General features: G+C 39.1%; 1 protein-coding gene and 1 pseudogene across 2 annotated transcripts; one reads left to right on the top strand and one right to left on the bottom strand.

Moving 5' to 3' along the window:
- Positions 1-1,314: 1,314 nt before the first annotated feature.
- Positions 1,315-4,487, top strand: LOC133040755 (cAMP-regulated phosphoprotein 19-like; annotated as a pseudogene).
- Positions 4,488-7,846: 3,359 nt separating this feature from the next.
- CTSK (cathepsin K) lies at positions 7,847-20,442 on the bottom strand. 2 transcript variants are annotated; one of them, XM_061120892.1, is made up of 8 exons: positions 20,260-20,414; positions 18,379-18,502; positions 17,786-17,908; positions 17,548-17,703; positions 15,585-15,803; positions 11,021-11,186; positions 10,643-10,748; positions 7,847-8,498 (listed from the first exon to the last, which is right to left on the bottom strand). In XM_061120892.1, the coding sequence occupies exons 2-8, from the start codon at positions 18,499-18,501 to the stop codon at positions 8,399-8,401; spliced, it is 993 nt and encodes a 330-aa protein (XP_060976875.1). In that variant the 5' UTR covers position 18,502; positions 20,260-20,414; the 3' UTR covers positions 7,847-8,398. The 2 variants fall into 2 exon arrangements, with proteins under 2 accessions (XP_060976875.1, XP_060976874.1); XM_061120891.1 differs by lacking the exon at positions 7,847-8,498 and adding an exon at positions 9,046-9,306 and having other exon boundaries at positions 20,260-20,442.
- Positions 20,443-21,360: the final 918 nt, after the last annotated feature.

Raw genomic sequence — 21,360 nt, 5'->3', positions numbered from 1 at the left:
AGACTGATTTTTAGGATGATACCAATGCTAGTTTTACTCTCTGTTAATTTACCCAAGGGATTAATTTTGTGCTGGGAATTTAATAACAGACATTATTCCCATAGTAAAAATAGTTCAGTTGTTACTTACCCTTCTGTCCCAGAAGTACACAAAGGTAAGAAGAATACACTTAATAGGGACTTCCCTGGAGATCCAGTGGTTAAAATTCCAGGCTTTCACTGCAGGGGGAATGGGTTTGATCCTCGGTTGGGGAACTAAGATCCCACATGCCATGGGAATATGGCCCAATATACTCTCATACTTAGTACAGTATGGGAGACTAGAAAATTAATTAATTCTATGTCAAAATTATCCAGTTTACATTTTCTGAAGAAAGAAAATAGGATTCTTGAATCACTGAGAAAAATAGACATATTTAATTGAAAATCTACAGTATTTCTAATACTTCCTGTGTAATTATCTGCTTGGTGCATTATTAAGAAAATATTTGATCCAGTAGACATCCCCCATTATCTTGGGTGCCCGCCTTGGTCACTTGGCAATGTGTGCTCAAAGAAAGAAGGTTAATTTTGCCAAGATATCAAAACAAGACATTACTCAGGAGTACTGGGGTACCAAAAATGAGACCCTTCCCCCAACAAATGTATAACAATTGTGACACACTTGGGTTATAATCAATTCCAACTTAAGCCTCAGAAATTTGTCGGTAATAATAAAGTACCAAAATTTACAAGTGATACATTTAAAATTAATAAGATTCAGGTTATCTCTGTAATAGTATCACTTTGATAGAATATATGTACATTCCAGTATGCTTTCCAGGGGAGGAAAGGGAAGTTTATGGATAGCTACCAGAGATAGACATTATTTTGTGAGTGTACCCATGGAAATGTGTCACAAGCAATAGATGTGAGCAACATCTGTCTTTTCTACAGGGGTAGAGAATACTAGAGCTAAAGCATGTCTTACAGTGTACATTATTTGTCTATTTCACCTAGCCATCATTTCCCCTTCTTGTGGTAATACCATCTTTTTTTTTTTTCCATTTATTTTTATTAGTTGGAGGCTAATTACTTTACAATATTGTAGTGGTTTTTGTCATACATTGACATGAATCAGCCATGGATTTACATGTATTCCCCATCCCGATCCCCTCTCCCACCTCCCTCTCCACCCAATTCCTCTGGGTCTTCCCAGTGCACCAGGCCCAAGCACTTGTCTCATGCATCCAGCCTGGGCTGGTGATCTGTTTCACCCTAGATAATATACATGTTTCGATGCTGTTCTCTCGAAACATCCCACCCTCGCCTTCTCCCACAGAGTCCAAAATTCTGTTCTGTACATCTGTGTCTCTTTTTCTGTTTTACATATAGGGTTATCATTACCATCTTTCTAAATTCCATATATATGCGTTAGTATACTGTATTGGCCTTTATCTTTCTGGCTTACTTCACTCTGTATGATGGGCTCCAGTTTCATCCATCTCATTAGAAGTAATATCATCTTTATTTAAAATGGGACAGAGCAGGACAAGGGGGAGGGAGCAATATGTTTGAGGAAGTCTCTGAGGCAGCCTCCACAGAGGAGCAGAAGGAATTGGAAGATAAAGTGACCAGTCCAGAGAAAGCTGAAAAAGTAGAATGAATAGCAAGGGATCCTCATCTGGGACAAAAGCCTAGAGGTTCAAATTTTTTAAGCAAATGATTGCAGAAAGGGCAAAAATACTTCGATTCTGGGGATTACAACATGGCTAAAGCGAAAATGAAGAACAAGCAATTTCCTACTGCAGCCCCAGATGAGACAAGAGGTCACTGGCAACCACAAGCCTACTCCACAGGATCTTTCTCAACGGAAGCCTTGCCTTGTTCCAGCAAGCTGGCTGGCTGATTAAAAGAGCTGAACCGCGTGAATCTTCTAATTCCCTTTATTTCAGTGCTGTTCAATCTATTCAGAAACATAGGTCTCCCATTATTTCTCCTTAATATGTTACTTCTCCACTTTTAGTTTAACAATGCACTGATGAAAAGAACATGTTGTTCAGTTGCTGAAGCGTGTCCAACTCTTTGGAACCCCATGGACTGCAGCATGCCTGGCTTCCCTGTCCTTTACTATCTCCCAGAGTTTGCTCAAATTCATGTCCACTGAGTCAGTGATGACATCCAACCATCTCATCTGCTGTCGCCCTCTTCTCCTTTTGCCTGCAATCTTTCCCAGCATTAGGGTCTTTTCCAATGACTCAGCTTTTTGCATCATGTGGCCAAAGTATTGGAGCTTCAGCTTCAGCAACAGTATTCCAATGAATATTCAGGGTTGATTTCCTTTAGGATTGACTGGTTTGATCTCCATGCAGTCCAAGGGACTCTCAAGAGTCTTGCTGTTGTCTAAGTCATATCTGGCTCTCTGCAACCCCATAGACTGGAATACAGCCCCACATATCAATAGATAGGCTGCCTAGTCATACTAGCTCACATGCTGAGTCGCTCAGTCGTGTTCCCAATCCAGGAATCGAACCAGGGTCTCCTGCACTGCAGGCGGACTCTACCAACTGAGTTATGAGGGAAGCCCTCTCTAAAGTCTGGTGATGAGCATATCATCAATAAACAACAAATGGTTGTTTATTGACCATTTGTACATCTTTGGAGAAAAGCTCATTCAAATCCTTGGCCCATATTTGCACTGGGTTGTTTTCTATTGTTGAGTTGAAGCTCTTTATATATTCTGGATATTATTTTTTAGTCAGATATATGATTTGCAGACATTTTCTCCTACTTTGTGGGTTGTCTTTTGGCTCTCTTGAGTGATACCTTGATGTACAAAAGTTCTAAATTTTGATGAAGTCAAATTTATTTCATTGTTGTTGCTTATATTTGTAGTGTCATGTCTAAGACAAGGTCAGGAAGATTGATTGACTGATTTATTTTTTCCATATACAGAAAAGCACTAAAATTATTGAGATACCTGTTCTTTGTAGTTAGCAGTAATCTTCTGCCAAGATGTATGCCTATGTGTATTTCCCAGCTAAGAAAATTCATATACATATTTGCTCCTCCCCCTAACTCTTTGGAGTAGTCCCCTTAGAGCAACTGAGAGGCTGTTTCCCAAGCTATAGTACTCAGTAAGTTCCCTGAATAAAATGTAACTCACAACTTTCACCTTGTATGTTTTTCCTTAAGTTGTCACAGGAAAGCAAACTTTAGGCTCTAAATGCCCAGAAGTGAAGAATCAGATTCCTGAAGTCCATGGACAAACTAAGCTGTATTTTGAAGGTTTTTTTTTAACAGTATTAGAGCCTGAAAATTCAGCAAGAAGAATGTGTACTATAAAACAATAAAACTGCCCAGTAGTATTATAATATCTGTGCCACTAAAAGTTAATGGGCTGTCATTTGTAAATTTTCATATCCTCCTCACAACATCTATGAAAGATAATGAGAAATAGAGTATATTGTAGTAGCTAAGAGCACTAGGACCTTGGATTCCAAAAGAGCAAGCAGTCAGCCAAATGCAGAGTATGAGATATTCTACTGGACAAATGACCTGGCTTCTCCATGGAATCAATTACAAGAAAAAAAAGTAGGTGTGTGTGGGGAGAGGGCAGGGTGAGGAGGTGACTGTCAAAGAATACAGTAGACTTAGAAAATAAATGCAATGCATAAAACTGTTTGGATACTAATTTGAGAAAACTAACAGTAAAAAAACATCTTTAAGTGATTGGAGAGGTTTTTAAATGGGCCAAATACAAAATGATACTAAGAAATAACTATTACTTTTGTTGGATGTACTAATGGCATGGTGGTTATATTAAAAAATTTCTCACTCAGAGATGTATAATGAAGTATTTATGAAGTGATATCTGGGATTTGCTTTAAAACAGGGAAAAAAATGAGAAGGGATAGATGAAACAAGATTGAAAAATGTTAGTAATTGTTGACACTGGTGATGTATACAGGGATTCACTGTACCACTCTCTCTTTCTCCTTTCATATATATGTTTAAAATGTTCTATAAAAAAGTTAAAAATAAAAATAAATAATAAAATATGTAAAAAGTGAAAGAAAAACAAAACAGATGTGGTCTGCATCCTGGTTCAACCACTTACTTGCTAGGTTACCTTGCAGAAGCTATTTGATATCTGTAAAACAGCAATAATAAGGGTAGGTAAAGCATTTAACACATTATGGTCTGCATAGTAAAGCTCAATAAATGTTAGCTAATATCATTATTATGAAAGAAATAAAAAATATAATTACAGACTTGGTTTACAGTAATTTAAAAACTTCTTTGTGTCAAAGCATCAATCATTAATTACTGTATGATTTGTAATAGAACTCTGGAAACAATATGGATGTTCATTTACTGAAGTTTATTTACATGAATTATATACATTTTTATAAGGGAATTTCATGCATCTATAAAAATAACCATGTGCTAAGTTGAGACCTATCAATTCTATTGCTCAGCATCATTTTGGAGATATTATCTAATGTAAACAGAAAAGAAAGAAATTAGAGGTAAAAATCGGAAAGAAAATGGTAATAATGACTTCTGTGGATGATATGCTTACATACTCAAAAACCTCTCCCCAAAATCAAAAGAATCAACTGCAAAAAGTACAAACCAAAAGAGAATTCAAGGTAAGGTGGTGGTTGTGTTAGTCGCTCAGTCGTGTCTTACTCTTTGAAACCCCATGGGATTGTAGCCCACCAGGCTCCTCTGTTCATTGGATTCTCCAGGCAAGAATACTGGAGTAGGCTGCCATTCCCTTCTCCAAAGTATAATGTTACCTGTAAGTATTTTGTGGATGTTCTTTATCAAATTGAAGCTGTTTCTCCCTATTCCTAGTTTGCTGAAGGTTACATGACACCAAAAGCATAGTCTATACACAGGAAAACTGCTAAACTGCATTTTATCAGCAATAAAAACCTTTGCATTTCAAGACTCTCTTAAGAAATTGAAAAGAAGGGACTTCCCTGGTGGTCCAGTGGTTAAGACTCCCAATGCAGGGGGCACGGGTTTGACCCCTGGTTGGAGAACTAAGATCCCAAATCCCATATGCCACACAGCATGGCCTAAAAAATTTTAAAAATGGAAAGAAAATTTGCAGACTGGGAAAAAATATCTGAAAATCATACACCTGATAAAGGAGTTGTATCCAAAATATTTAAAGAATTCTTAGGACTAAATAAAGACAACCCAATTAAAAATGGGCAAAAGTTTGTAAGTTCACCAAGAAAGACATTTGAATGGCTCTTTAGCCCATGCAAAGATGCTCAACAGCATCAGTCACCAAGGCAACACAGACCAAACCCACACTGAGACCCACCTCACGCCCACCAGGACAGCTGGTATCAGACAATACAGAGAGGGTGAGGAAGTGAAGAAGTGAACACTCAGCACTCGGGTGGGAACATGAAACAGTGGCTCCACAAGTCTATTCAAGGTAAGGTAGCTGAGTACAAAAACTAATATAAGAGAAATCAACAGCTTTCAAATACACATCCAATCAGAAATTATACTGGAAAAGACCACATTTAAAGTGCAAAATAATAATAAAAGGTAAACTCACTAGAAAAGAGGTTAGCAAGAAATGGGTACTATCTATAAGAAGGGCACAAAAGAACATTTGACAAAATATAAAGGCACCTCTTACTCTTAGATAGGAAGATTCAATACTATAAAGAAGTCAGTTTGCCCTAATTAAAGATATAAATTTAATGTCATCCAAATAAAAATACCAGCAGAATTTTAGACAACTTGGCAAGCTAATTCTAATGAACATGGAAAAAATAGAAAACAAGACTTTTCAGGGAAAAAAATCTAGAAAAGGAGAGTAATAAGGGGAAGACTAATGTGGCTAGATACTAAAACATTATAAAATGTATGAAACCAGTTAAGTACAGATATACAGATTAATCTATCAGAATAGAAAATCTAGAAATAAACCCAAATACATACAGGAATAAAATAAATTTTTGCTCACATAGCCATACAAAAGGAAATTTTAAGGGATGTTCTTCAGGCAGAAAGAAAAAAAAAAAATCAAAACAATAGAAGTGTGTAGATTTGCCTAGTGAAGAGTCAGACCTCTCTCAAGCTTGTCTCTACAAAGCATCGCAGAAACTACCTGCAGGTTACTGAATGTGCTCACTCATGCCTACACATTTCAATATACTAGTCTTTGGGTCTGAATGTCATTTTGCATTCCCAATCTGCCAAATTAATACCTGAGCTTCAGAAAAGTTCAGGAGTTATTCTTCCATTAAATATTCTTTTCTTGAGAAGAAATAGAGTGTGTGTGTGCTCAGTCATCTCCGACTCTTTGCTACCCCCAGGACTGTAGCCACCAGGTCCCTCTGACCATGGAATTGTCCAGGCAAGAATACTGGAAAGTGAATGAAAGTGAAGTCGCTCAGTTGTGCCCGACTCTTTGCGGCCCCATGGACTGTAGCTTACCAGGCTCCTCTGTCCATGGGATTTTCCAGGCAAGAATACTGGAGTGGTTGCCATTTCCTACTCCAGGGAATCTTCCCAACCCAGGGATTAAGCCAACGTCTCTTATGTCTCCTGCATTGGCAGGTGGACTCTTTACCACTGTGCCACCTGGAAAGCCCTAGAGTATGTGCAATGTCTCCTAAATGTTGACTTTCCATTTTCTTGCATCTCCATTTTGTTCCTCATCTGTTATTTGTTCTTTACAGCACTGCCAGAGGAGCACTGCTAACATAAAAAAATTCTGATTGTGTCTTTCTCCTACTCAAAAATATTTGATGCCAATTAAATGCCTGAATGTTTCTAAAATAAAGTATGAACTTCTTGGGACACCAAATGCTTTCAAGGTCTTCTTGGACTCACCTCCAAACTACTTTCTCCTCCTCAGTTCTACATATGTGTTTGCACCCTATACTTGCAGCCACTGCAGCCCTTATCATTCACAAACGCATATCTCTCTTGGTGCTTTGTTCACCCAGAACCTTCAGCCTCACCTAATCCAGCTCTTCACATCACCCCCAATCTCTCCATTTCCTCATCCGCCTTAATCCCCAGTCTTCTCTGCACATTCAGATATTTCAAAGCTTTGTTTTCAATGAAACCGCATCTAAAATATTTTAAGAATGAATGACTCAATCCTGAGCTTCCAGAGTTCATATTTATTTAATTATGGTTGATATTATTAGTTGTTTTTGTGTCTGACACTAGTCTATAACTTTCATAGAAATCAGGGCCCCATCTTACTAATTTGTTTCATCCTGGTAGCTTTGAATACACTGCAAATGACATGGTAATAAATACTGACAAACAAAAATAGATGGTTTTTGCCCAGCATGATGTGAAGTAGAGCCTGACACACGGTCAGTGTTTAATAAATGTGAACTCTTTCTAGGAGTAATAACAGATGCTCAAAAAACATTTTGTGAAAAGTGGCAAAAGCTCGTTGTGCTGATTTACTATCAGCCAGCTACTTTCTTTTAAAATTGATACTGCTTAGGAATTATTATAAAGAGTTTCAATTTCCTCTTTTGGTGACAGCAAAAGTTTAGGTTCTCGAACCACGGAAAAGGCCTTATGATATTTTTCAAGACCTAGGTTCATGTATCACTTAATCTGGTCTCCATACAGATAGAATTAAATATTGAAATCTTTTTATATCCATTTAATCCCTGAAACTTAGTACAACTCTTAATACCAAGTAAACACTAAAAAATGTTAGTGGAAGGAATAAACAAATAAATGAATTAGGATGAATTGTTTATGCAACAGAATCTCCAAACTGTGAGCACATCATATATAAGGAATATGTTTTGTTCATTTTTTTGTCTCCGGCACCTAGCCCAGTATCTGACACAAAATGAAGGTTTACTAAACAGCTATTTATTAAATTATAGATTAGCGATAAATACAGTTTACTTTAACAATGCAAAGAAGGAAAAAGAAAACACATTTGTTGTATCATGTAAACTTGTACCAAAGATTTGTGAATAGATTTATTAATGGGGTGGAATTTCTACCTGGAAGATAGAGAAGTAAACGTGGAGACTGAGAAGTCAGGTCACCTTAGTCCTTTCAAGTGGTTAAAGCTAACTAGTCCCTGTGAATGAGAATCTAGCCTATCTGAGGGTCTCTAGCCTCCATACAGCATCAGCCTCAGAACACAGTCAGGGCAGAGTGCATGCCTACTAGGGAAATTCTACTGTGGCAACAATGAGAAAATAAAGACCTTGGGTGAAGAGAAGAAAGTAGTAGGAGTGTCACTTGAAGCACAAACAGGAAGACTGAACGGACAATCTCTGTGTCACCACATCTGTGTCAAGAAAGGCACGCCAGTTTCCTTCAAGGTACGTTAAGTATGTTGCACCACTGTGGAAGGAATGGAAGAGCAGGACGGGGTTGGCTGGTGGAAGTCACATCTTGGGGAAGCTGGCCAGGTTGGCAATGCCACAAGCGTTGTTCTTATTCCGGGCCATGAGAATATAGCCTTTGTTTCCCCAGTTTTCTCCCCAGCTGTAGGACCAAGCAAGGAAAATACTTAGTACCCTTAGTTTATTCAATAAAACGTTTACTGAGTATTGTGTTAGGTTTTGATGGTTTACCAAAATAAATAAATCAAAATAAAGAAATAAACCTTTAAAGACTTTAAAGTCAAGAAATGGAGAGAAGGCATAGAGTTACAAGAGAGATTGCTTCTGCTCAAGGGGATCAAAAAGGGCTTAACAAAAGAGGTGGCACTTGAGCTGAGCCCAGAGGCTGATAGAATTTGGACCTGTGGAAATGGGAAGCCAGCGGGTGAGAGTGAAGTGAGTAATACAGGCAGGAAAGCATGGGATACGAGTTAAGATCATGCAGCTAACTGCCATACACCCAGAGCTATCACAGAATCGTGGATCAAGTACACTTCAATTAAAAAAAAAAAATCATATAGCTGAAAAACAGGGTGCCTGATAAGGTGGGAGATTAGGTTAAGGGGATCTTTCTGGCCAGGCTAAAGATTTTGACCCTCTGGCCCATGATAGTGGAGGAGACATTGAAGTTTTCTGATTAGGACACTGAAGTCATTCAACTTGAGTTTAATGATAAATTATCTTGAAAACATGAGTCTAGAGTATAAGAAGGAGGCAAGAGAGGCTGAAGCTGGTGATCTTGGTTTGGGAATGAACCCATAGGAGAAGTGATGACAGAGGACGAGATGGTTGGATGGCATCATCGATTCAATGGAACATGAGTTTGTGCAACCTCCGGGAGATAGTGAAGGACAGGGAAGTCTGGTGTGCTGCAGTCCATGGGGTCACAAAGAGTCAGACAAATTGAGCACCTGAACAACAATCATAGGAGAGATGAATGAAGCCATAAGAATAGACGAGACTGCTAAGGAGACAAGTGAAAAGGTTGGAAGATTAGATACAGATAAAGACAGAGACAGACAGAAAAACAGGGGAATGGGGAGAGATTGGTCTATATATCTTCCTAAATTATTTTCGTTTAAGTTTACTGTCCTTTTTTCCCAACCTGAAAATTTACCAGTACCTGGTACATTTACTTAAGCAATTTACCCTACCCCTGTTCCCTTATCTAGCGGTTCCCAATGACCCTGATCCTGCCTGCACATGTCCTTTATTCTTCCCAGCTTTCTTGGATGCAGAACTTATCACTTGATCGAAAAGAAAGGACAGGGTAAGTGCCTGGGCTGAGAAAGGAGAAAGGAAGAACACAAGACAGAAGCTGTGGGAGAAGGAATACCCTCTTAGGAAGGTGCACAGGCCCACCCTTAGTTAGGACTGTGATTTAAAAAGTTATTCCCAGCCTCACATTGCATCCTGCCAGCCCTCCAGGCAGCATGCCAAACTTGGTTACACTGCTACATTGCCCCGTGAACTCCCCAGATTCTAGGGGGCCTGCTCCTTTGGAGGGCATCAAAGACAGAAAGTTTAACCAGTGCTACTGCCAGGCTGGTGTTGATCAATGAGGAAAGGAAAATAATAATTGCTATAAACCTGCACCCTATCCATAAAGTCATAAGGAGCTAAAGAGAAATAGAGAGCCAAGGGGCCCTGTAGTTTTTATTTGTTCCCAATAATAGAGAAGGAAATACTAATTTTGTTTTTGGTGCTCATATCTGCTTTCTGAAACGCATTTATCTTCACAGACTTCAAAATCTCTGGCCAATTCTGATATATGTCTATCCTAAGAGCAAAAAGCTACACAAGGGGATATTAAACTTTTACATTGTTTATATTGTTCCCTAATGCTTACCATCAGACTAATGATGGAAACCTCCCTAAAAAACCAATCACATTAGAGAAAAAAGAAAAAATACATAAAATTCCAAAGCTCCTGTTGGCTCCTGGTGCTCCTTTATATTCTCACATTAGCTAGGTCTGTCTTTTTCAGGGGCTATGAGATCACTGAAGACAGACATCTGCTCACATGTTTGTGTACGTGACTAAGCACCTTGAACATGGGTCAGCTGTCCAACACACACCTTTAGTACTCTTGTCTGGCCATTATGTTAGAATGAATAACCTCAGACTGGGAAGGTAGAATTGAAACAAGAGAAAATTTTCTTTTGAGAGAAAAAAGGGAATATTGGGGAGTTGAAGTTGAGTGTTAAGAGAGTGAGGGGGTGACAAATACGGGGTTCCCATAATTACCTGTTTTTAATTATCCAGTGCTTGTTCCCCTTCTGGATCCCATATCCCACTGCCAAAACCGCGTGGTTCAGATTATCACTATTGCAGTTTTCATCATAATACACACCTAGGAAACAAATTATCAAGGTGAAGCTTTCTGCAATCCAAGGGTTGCCCTGTGGGGTCTCCCACTCTAGGAGACCCTCTGTAGAATCCTGTCCCAGTCTTTTGTAAGAGGACTTACAAAAGAGATGGTCTGTGCTGTGGCAGCTGTTTCTCTCTGGTGGACTCAGTCTGATTATGGAAACGAGTACTGAAAATGCCTGGTACCCTTGGGGAAGCTGCCCAGTCCACATCATGAGAGAAGGCTGATTGTGCTCTATAGGAACAGCACCTTACCTTTTCTGTAAAACTGGAAGGAGGTCAGGCTTGCATCAATGGCCACAGAGATGGGTCCCACTCGGGCTACAGCCCTCTTCAGGGCTTTTTCATTTCCTTCAGGGATCTCTCTGTACCCTCTGCACTTAGCTGCCTTGCCTGTTGGATTGTACATACAATTTTCATCCTGGAAAAACAAGGTTAAAATAAGACTAGGACTAAACAAAGGCAATTAACTGGTGAGAAAGTCTGTTAAAGTTTTGGGTGACATCAGTGCCCGGAAGCAGACTTGAGTCTCCACAAAGGGTCTGTTCTCTCCTCACCATTTTAGAAACTGTAAGAAAAGAATATGGGGTGGGAGGTGGGAGGGAGGTTCAAGAGGGAGGGGACATACACATACCTGCGGCTGATTCATGCTGATATATGGCAGAAAACAACACAATATTGTAAAGCCATTATTCTCCAATTAAAATTAAATTAAAAATTCTAAAAAGAACATGAAAATTGTATACCTTGTACCATGCAGAAAAATCAGCTCCGGGTGGTTTTAAAACATAAATGTGAAAGGAAACACTATAAAACTTTAAAAAAGGAATATTTTTATTACCTCAGAGTAGATAAAGATTACTGAAATTAGATTAAAAAAAAAAAAAAACAACCCACAAATCAACTCTGGCAATGTAGTATGTGTGATTCTCAGTAGGCAAGGAGGCAGCAGCTCCTGTGTTGGGAGGAGGCCCAGCCCCAGCTAGACAGAAGACCTTGGCCCCATGCACCTGTATCAGGTCAGCGTTCTGGCTGACCTTGTGCTCTCATGAGAGAGAGAGGTAAAATCACACAATATGACACTAAAACAAATTAATAAAGAACTTAGTAATTTATCCTGTGAATTTCCAACATTATGTTTTTCAGGTCTAGTTAACACTGATGTGTTTCACTGTCAAACCAGAATCATGGAATCTAACGGCAACCCATGTCAAAGTGGTGTATTCTTTTTGGCTGTTCATTTTCCTAGAGGCTTCCCCTCAAAAACCCTAGCATTCCATCTACAAGAATACATTATCTAGGGCTTCCCTGGTGGTCCAGTGGTTAAGAATTCACCTGCCAATACAGGGGACATGGCTCGATCCCTGGTCTGGGAAGATCCCTTATGCCATGGAACAATTAAGCCTGTGTGTCAAAACTACTGAAGCCTGCATGCCTAGAGACTGTGCTCTGCAACAAGAGAAGTCACTGGAATGAGAAGCCTGCACACCGCAACAAAGATTAGCTCCTGCTTGCCACAACTAGAGAAAGCCTCTGCATAGCAACCAAGACCTGATGCAGCCAAAAATAAATAAATAAATACTTTTAAAAAATTATCTAAACACTAACAACAATGGTAGCATTTGACGTGACAGTCTAAGATTATAGTAATGTCCTGTATTAATAATTTCTCTAGATTCCTTTGCCATATAATCCAAACCCTTGGTACCTCCTAGTATCAAAAATTGCATAGATATACAAATACAATAAAATATCTAGGGATGGATTTGGAAGGATACCACGTAACAATATTTTAAAGTAAAAATAACTTGTATTGTGGCTGGAATGAACTTAAATTACTGTATTATCTGCTTGCTGCACTATCAGATCTCTTCTTTTTTAAACTTTGTTTTTTTGTGACCTTCTTCCATTCATTTACATGTTCATATAAGAAGTTTTTTTAGTTTTGAACAATAAAAATAATGAGAACAGTTGTCCAAGATTCAGAATATTAAAAATGGAACACATGTCTTATGATGGCTAACTCTTCATTTTGATTGATTATAAAACCAAAATCATTGCATATTCCTCTAAAATGCTGAAGAGATCATTTGAGGGGGTAGGGGAACAAAAATTGTAAGTCAATTGCTCCTTCTATTTCAAAACAGGGGTTCAAATGTTATATAATTTTTATTCAGAGTTTCTGAGTTATTAAACTATCCCTCAACAGACTGGTTAATATAGTACTGAATAAATGATGTAAGCTGTCAATGGATAAGTGATCAACAACTAGTTCTAATAATATTTATTTTTTTAATATAGTTAGACAAAACTTTAAATTGGCTGCCTGGATAAAGCAACATGAAAAAAAGTTATAACCAGGAATCTGGTTTTTTGTATATACTATTAGGGTTTGTTTAATTTTTTTGATATCAAGTGACAAAAAAAGTTGTCAAAAAATATTTTACAATTTAAAAAAATATTTTGTCATATTTGGGTTATGTCACTAATCACCTGATATATTCAGAATTAAAAAGTTAATCTGTTAGGGCAGCTTTAGTATGCTGCAGCTTACACTAGCAGCCCTATGAAAACTGTATACAGATTAAAGAAAAATCTTTCCACATACAACCTCCAACTTTCCTGATTTGTATACCTGACAATTAAAAAAAAAACAACATGGAATAATAATGGCATGAAACTTCATGAGGATGTGTTGAAGTGACTTTACGATGTAGCTTGGTGAGTATCCAGTGAAATGGATCTGTTCAGTCATTTACATTAATGAGCATATTATTGCATCAGATATCATTTCAGATGACTAAATATAAATAAATAAAACTCACTGTTACTGGGTTTTTAAAGGCTCAAATTGCAAAGGAAAAAAATCATTTTTCTAAAATTAAGAACTTCTCTGGATTGAAAGACATCATAAACAGAAAGAAAAGAAAACACATAGTTATAGTTGTTGTTTAGTCACACAAAGTCATGCAATCCCATAGACTATAGTCTGCCAGGTTCCTCTGTCCATGGGATTTCCCAGGCAAGAATACTGAAGTGGGCTGCCATTTTCTTCTCCAGAGGATCTTCCTGACTCAGGGATTGAACGCACATCTCCAGCACTGGCAGGCAGCTTCTTTACCACTGGGCCACCAGGGAAGCCCAATACACATAGTATTAGTATCCAAATATCTTTTTACATTTTTTAAATATTAGTAAGAAAGAGAATAAAATCTAATTAAAAAATGGGCAAACAATATAGATGCTTCCATGGTAGCGCAGTGGTAAAGAATCAGGAGACCCAAGAGACACAGGTTCCATCTCTGGGTTGGGAAGATCCCCTGGAGTAGGAAATGGCAACCTGCTCCAGTATTCTTGCCTGTAAAATTCCACGGATAGAGGAGCCTGGTGAGCTATAGTCTACAGGATGGCTAAGAGTCACACATGACTGAGCACACACACAATCACACACAAAACATATAAGCAGTCAATTTATGAAGAAATGCAGATGGCCAGATAAGCGTACTGACAAAGCTGTGAATCAACAGGATTTCTTATACTATGCAGATGGGAATATAAATTTTCCAAATACTTTGGTAAGCAATTTGACATCATCTAGTATAGTTGAAGATGCACAGACTCTAAGACTCAGACAATTCTGTTCCTAGATATTATATTCTAGTAAAGAAATTCTTGAACGTGTGAATAGACGACAAGACTGGGGATATTTGCAGCAGATAAACAGATTTGATGGGTAGATCTTGGCTCTGCTACATAACTAGAGGTGTGAATTTGAATATGCCATTTTATCTCCTTAAGTGTCTATGTCCTTCTATGTTCTCACCTATAAAGTGAGGATAAGGGTACCTTATAAAAAGGCTTTTATAAGGATTAAATGAGAACATGCACTAATTACACGGCTTAGCACACAGTAGCCATCATTTGTATTACTCAGACTTGCAATCCCTACTTTAAAGGCTCCTGCTGCAAAGGCCCCCATATTACCTATCAACTTCATGTATATAAAAATGTCCGCAGATCTTCTTCCTTTTAGATAAGAAAGATCTTCCTATTACTAAAGGACCTTATGGGAGGAAGTGAGTTCATCTCTAAAATTGCAATAAATATGAAGCAACTTGCTTTTTTCTCTCATTTTAAACATGTTAACATGTTAACTTACCTAATTTGCTTAAATGTTCCCCAAATCCACATTGAGATCATACAAAATAAAGCCACATGATTCATGAAATTAGCATGGTGGGCTTAGAGATTTCTGATGGGAGTGGAAGAGTTGAATAGAGAGTTATAGAGACCTACTCAGAGATCTATGGGATAGCCTGTCCTCTGTTATTTCTCCAGAGCAGAGAGACAGTTAGGAGCCATGGTAATTTAAGCTCCCCAAATTTTCCCAGACTGGCCTTCCCAGGTGGTCCACTGGGTAAGAATCCACTTACCAATGCAGGAGACACATGTTCAATTCCTGATTTGGGAAGATCCCACATGCTGTGGGGCAACTAAAACCTGTGCTCCACAACTACTGAGCCCACATGTCTTAGAGCCTAAGTTTTGCAATGAGAAGCCAACAACTAGAGAGTAGGCCTCGCTCACCACAACTAGAGAAAGACTGTGTCAAGCAACAAATTAATTAATTTTAAAACACACACACAAATTCTCCCAGACTATGTGAATCTTCTTGGCTTTTTTGTGGGAAATCATTCCATCAAGAAAGCTGGATAGGGTAACAGAAAACAAGATTTCTGGAACTGCTTCCAGAACAAAATGTCATGCCAGAGAAGGAGAAGCCATTACAGAACTATATGACTGTGTGGGACAGTCTCACCTGTCCAACATATGGGTAGGCATCTTCAGAGTCAATGCCCCGGTTCTTCTGCACATACTGGAAGGCATTGGTCATATAGCCCCCTCCGCAGCCATCATTCTCAGACACACAATCCACCAGGTTCTGTGGACTCAGATTTAAGAGTTTGCCGGTTTTCTTCTTGAGTTGGCCCTCCAGGGCACCCACAGAGCTAAAAGCCCAACAGGAACCACACTGACCCTGAGAGGCATAACAGAGAAGCCATCAATAATTGCTATTCACACTTTCTGTTTCTCTCTTCTAGCTGCCCGATGAAATTTCATACATTTTATAAATTCCAGCACCCATCCCCTTTTCTATGAAGTATTCCTGTTTCCCTTCACTTAATCTTTGTTGCAGTGATCTATTGCTATTGTTGCTATTAATAACTGTTGTTACTACTGTTACCATTAGCTGCAGTAAAGCAGAGTACAGCACTTCAATGAATCAATGAATCCATCATGAACTGAAAAATAGTAAGGTGAAAATGCAATACCCCAACCTACTGAACGTCACAACTTAGCCCAGCCTGACTTGCATGTACTCAGAACACTTACATTAGCCTACAGTCAGGCAAAATAATCTCACACAAAGCCTATTAGTGTTGGATATCTCCTGTAATTTACTGAATTATAATTATATTGACTATCTTATGCAATTTATTGTATTATAATTGTACTGAAAGTGAAAAACAGAATGGCTGTAGTTGTTTTTACCCTCATGACCACGTGCCTGCTGGGAGCCATGGCCTGCTACCACAACCTAACATCAAGAGAAGGTATCATACTACATATTGCTCGCCTGGGAAAAGATCAAAATTTAAAATTTGAAGTACAGTTTCTAAGGAATGCCTATCACTTTTATACCATTATGAAGTCAAAAATATTATAAGGTGAACCATTAGAAAGTCAGAGAACTACTCTAGGACAGGAAAAGTTTTCCATGTTCTTTAATACTTTTACAAATGAAGAAATACTGCAGATAAAAGAAATACTCTTTAAAGGTAGTTCTCGGGCGCATAGGGAATAGAAATGTGGAAGACTGATAAAAATATAACTATTGTGTTAGAAACAATGATACTAATTGTGTATATTTGCACAAGATATTTGCTGTAAAAACAATGTAGACAAATAATTAAGGATTTATTATCTTGCTAAAAAACAAGTCAGGGACCATCTGTACTGGCTTTGTAACACACTAGTTCAGTGACCTTGGGTAAATTACTAAACCTCTCCGTACCACACTGCTTTTATGTGTAAATTGTGAAGAATAATAATAAAATGGGATTATGAGAATTTAAAAAGTTAATTCATATAAAGGATGAATTATTATGTGCAATAATAATAATCTCCCAAAAAGTGCTAACTATTATTATCAGTGTGTGTTCAGCTAGATGATACATTTTTTTCTTTCCTGCTAGTTCTATTTTTTAAGACTGGGGATTTCTTGAGAACACAAGTTATGTCTTAGTCCTCTCTACTGTCTAGCACTATACCTGGTAGGTTCTGCAAAAACTGTGTTTGTTGAATGAATGTTAGATCAAGTGTTCATCTGGCAGATACAATCAGCATTGTTAAGGTTGTGGGAAAACTTACATTCTCAGGCTGGTAAGAATATAAGATTGTAAAAACTTTTGTGGAAAGGATTCTGTGACCTACTGATTCCAATTTTAAGATTTATTTTGCATAAATATTTGTATATATGCACACAGATGCTTATAGCAATACTATTTGTAGAAAAAGAAAAAAAGAAAAAAACAACCTAAATTCACAAAAACAGGTGATGATTTAAACAACAGAATAGGCTTTATTCTCTTGGCAGTGGGAGGTGTAACTTAATTCTTTCCCCTCTCTTTCTGGTGCCCTCATACCTTAGAAACAAACAAGCAGAAAAAGGGAGAGATCATGCTAGTTTACATACCCACACCCAACAGAAAGGAGGATACCTGGTTTTTGACAGGAGTAACGTATCCCTTCTTCCGATAATCAATAGAGTCTGGGGTTCTGCCTTCCCAGTCTGGGGTATAGAGGGTGTCATTACTGCGGGAACGAGAAGCGGGTACTTTGAGTCCAGTCATCTTCTGAACCACTTCTTCACTGGTCTGGGACAAAGAAAGAGGCCAGGCATAAGCAGGGAACCAAGACAAAACAGGCAGATAGACCAGGAACTGAGGTTCAACTCACCATGTCCCCCAAGTGATTCATGGCCAGTTCATATGTATGGACACCAAGCGAGGCCTCAAGATTATGGATGGAAATACGCTTCAGGTTTTTTTCCCAAATTAAACGCCGAGAGATTTCATCCACCTAAACAGAGCATAACTAGTATTGGCATAGACTGTGTCCTGTGTATAAAGTTACTTACATAGTACTGTGGAGGTTTTCAGAAGAGATTAAATTTATAATCATAGAGGATTTACCATCGAGTTGGGGAACTGACCATGGGATTGTTAAGAGCATGCAAAAATCAATATATAAACAACTGCAAATAATAAAACTCAAATCACTGATTTATAGAGGAAAATTGCTTATGGATTGATAGCATTATTTGAGAAGGCTTCCCAAGAGACCTATAAGACAGTTATAAAGAAAAGAATAGATAGGACTTGATTGAGGATGACTTGAGGAGTAGGAATAAAGAGTATATGTTAACATGGAACAGGGACAGGTTTGCTTGGTTGTATTATAATACTGAAATTGAAGGAGGGAGTTTGGAAGCTAGGATTGGACATCTCGGGTTCCAGCCTTCCCACGTTCTCCTCCAGGTTCCCAGGCACCTTGCTGTTATACTGCTTTCTGTATGTCTTCTTCCACAGCTCCCATTGGGTGTCCAGTATCTCCTCGGGGTATAGAGCAAAGCTCACCACAGGCAGCAGTAGAAGAACCGTGAGCCCCCACATCCTGGAGAATAGGATAATTAGGGGCGTGCGTGGTAGTTCCAGTCATGTCCAACTCTTGCCGACCGTATGGACTAGAGCCCACCAGACTCTGTTCATTGATTCTCTAGGCAAGAACACTGGAGTGGGTTGCCATTTCCTCCTCCAGGGGATCTTCCTAACTCAGGGATGGGACCCAAGTCTCTTATGCCTCTTGCATTGGCAATTGGGTTCTTTACCACTAACACCACCTGGGAAGCCATAACTGGGGGAGACTCTTCTGGCTGTCCAGAGGTTCCTAACCTGACTTGGGATGAGGAAAACAGCTGGAACCATATGCTCAGACAGGTGGTTCTTAATCTTTGGGAATCACAGACTCACATGACAAGCTAATAAAAAATTGCAACCCACTCTTAATTCCTCTTGCCAGAAAAATGAATACACATACAATAATCCTGTGGAGTTCCTAAACCCAAAGTTAGGAGCCCCTTCCTCTGGACCATGAGGCAGAGGAAAACTAGGCTTTATGAGGAAGGCAGACAAAGATTGAGAGTGATTTCCATATGATAAAACAATGATAGGTGGGGGAGGGGGGTCTGGGTTTGGTTGTGATACTGATACATCTGGTCCGAAGTATTCTGGGAGACTATACACACACACACACACACAACTTGAACAGATAACCACAAATGGGGAAGAAAATGGACAATCAGAATGGGAGCAACACCTGTCTGCTCCAGTGTCTCCAGCAGACTCGGAGGAGATGGACAGGTGTAGGGTAAGATGAATGGGATTGGAGAATACACAAAGGAGAGCTAAGTCTTTGCTTCCTGATCATTTCTTCAAGGTATTCTGTTCCTTGCCTAAATTTTGCTTCTGCTCCTAATCTTGCCAGCAGGGGACAAGCGTAAAGTTGACAGCATTGCCTATTCTCGATGAGATATCCCCTCAGCGTTCTTATGCACTTCCTCCTTTCTCTTCCTGCTCCTTCCTTAGGCAGGAAACTGTCCTAATTTCAACCAGCTGCTGTGGGAGGAAAGCTTTTTTTTTTTTTCTGACCAAAAAACCTACGTAACCTCTGGGACTGCCTCACAGGACAAAAAAGCCTCAGAAACCCGTTTGTTAGAAGAACATAAGACAGAAAAGCAATGTTGTTTGATCATTAGTCGCACAGCTTTTCATAAGTTTACTCTAGCTTCGTTCACTTCTTGGAGTGTCTTGCTAATCACGTCCTCCATTTTAAGACCAAGTTTAGCCTGCGGCAAGTCGTACAGCTTGCATGATTTTTAAACTTGTCTATTTTTTGTGTAATCTTTGCACATTGGCAAAATGTCCAGCAGGACATTTAATATGTGGAGTGTCCAGGGCTTTTGAGATTCTCAAGAATAGGAAGACCTTACTGAGCTACCACCCTTCTGCACTCTCCTCCTCCCTGCTAGTAACTTAACCCTTTTAGTACCTTTGCCTCCCTACCAACCAAAAAAAAAAAAAAAACAAACAAACCCTGAGGCCACTCTTTGAGGGATGGGTAAAGAAGGCCTTATATTTTTTGCTTTCACTAACAACCACGTATACATACATATAAACCATAAAAGGAGTCCTAAAGGTTTCCAGGCAGATTTTACTTAGCCAGGAAATAGCCAAAGGAGGACATCACTGTTTTCATCCAGACAGCCTATAAAGTTCATTTTGATCTACAAGTCACTATGTTCCTAATATTCCTAAAAATGGAGAACTGACAGGAATGAGAGGTTAAAAGATCCAGGAAGCTGAAAATGTTACCTGTTGATGGGGATCTGTTCTCTGGGCTCGTCTCAGCAGAGAAGTGTGGATAATGTGGCCGGATGACTAGGGGTGCTGGATTTATTCCACCAGGATTGCGGAAGTCAGCTCTGGCTGCTGGCTGGAAAATTTGGATGGGAGGGCAGTGGAGATAGAAATGCTGAGAGAGGGGGGTTAGGGAGGAGGGAAGGAGGCAGCAGATTTGCCTCGTTCCTCTGTGCGCATGTGGAGCATGTGTGGCAGGGCGGAGAGTTAGGTATTTAGTTTCACATGGCTGCCTGCCTTTGAGACAGACAAAAAAGACCTCAATACATTATTACCCAAGTTGGGGCTTACCTTCTCTTTGGTGGATGGACAAGCATATATTATTTGTTACACTAGGGGATTATCTCTTTTCTGGCCCCTTTCCTGTTATTATTCATTTCTCCAACTTTGAAACCTGTTTTAAAATTTGTGTCTGACCCTCACATCACAGATGAGGAAATGAAGACAAAAAGCTGGAAAAAAGTATCTTAGGGAAGTCACAGGTTCCAAAATCATTTGTATTTTGTAGACCTGTTGGCTGAAAGTTGTCATTGCTTTCAGGCAGGGTAATAGCTTTTCCAGACTAACATGATTTTGTTGAGGAAGGATATGCCCAGAAAGTCCGTATGAAACCAGTTCTAAAGCAACCAGAAACAGTACTCCTGGTTATGACAGTGCTTGAATCAATGCCAAAAGCACTGACAAATTCACTTGTGACTTCTTCACTGCCAAAGCCTGATGAACATTATCTGTCTCAATAATTAAAATCCCCAATCTAGGGCCAGTCATATGAGCTTCTCCAAATGCTTCCCTCAATATCCAGGCATGTGACAGATCATGAGAATCTAGTTCAGTCCCTAAACCACATCCCCAAACATTTTCTTCCATAAACAGATGGGGGGGGGGGGGCGGGGGGCGGAGAGGAAAAGAGGGTCTTGAAACAAAAAGAATAATACATGAGATCCGGATCCAGCTTCAGTTTCTAGCTGGGTTACATACATAGACCCTCAAGAAAATAGGTTTATGCTTATGGGTTTACTTTCTTAATGAAACACATTATCCTAGAGGGAAACGACG

The sequence above is a fragment of the Dama dama genome, chromosome 20, assembly GCF_033118175.1.
Source record: "Dama dama isolate Ldn47 chromosome 20, ASM3311817v1, whole genome shotgun sequence".
NCBI lineage: Eukaryota > Metazoa > Chordata > Mammalia > Artiodactyla > Cervidae > Dama > Dama dama.
Note: the sequence above shows the minus strand (reverse complement) of the source record. Positions and strands in the feature narration are given on the sequence as shown.

Bases quoted from the DNA above. Each gene is read 5' to 3' on its own strand.
- CTSK (XM_061120891.1), bottom strand. From the start codon at position 18,501: ATGTGGGGGCTCACGGTTCTTCTACTGCTGCCTGTGGTGAGCTTTGCT. The intron at 17,909-18,378 runs GTGCCTGGGAAC...TGCTCTGTTTAG, and splicing joins GAAAGCAGTATAACAGCAAG to GTGGATGAAATCTCTCGGCG. The intron at 15,804-17,547 runs GTATCCTCCTTT...TATGCCTCTCAG, and splicing joins TTACTCCTGTCAAAAACCAG to GGTCAGTGTGGTTCCTGTTG.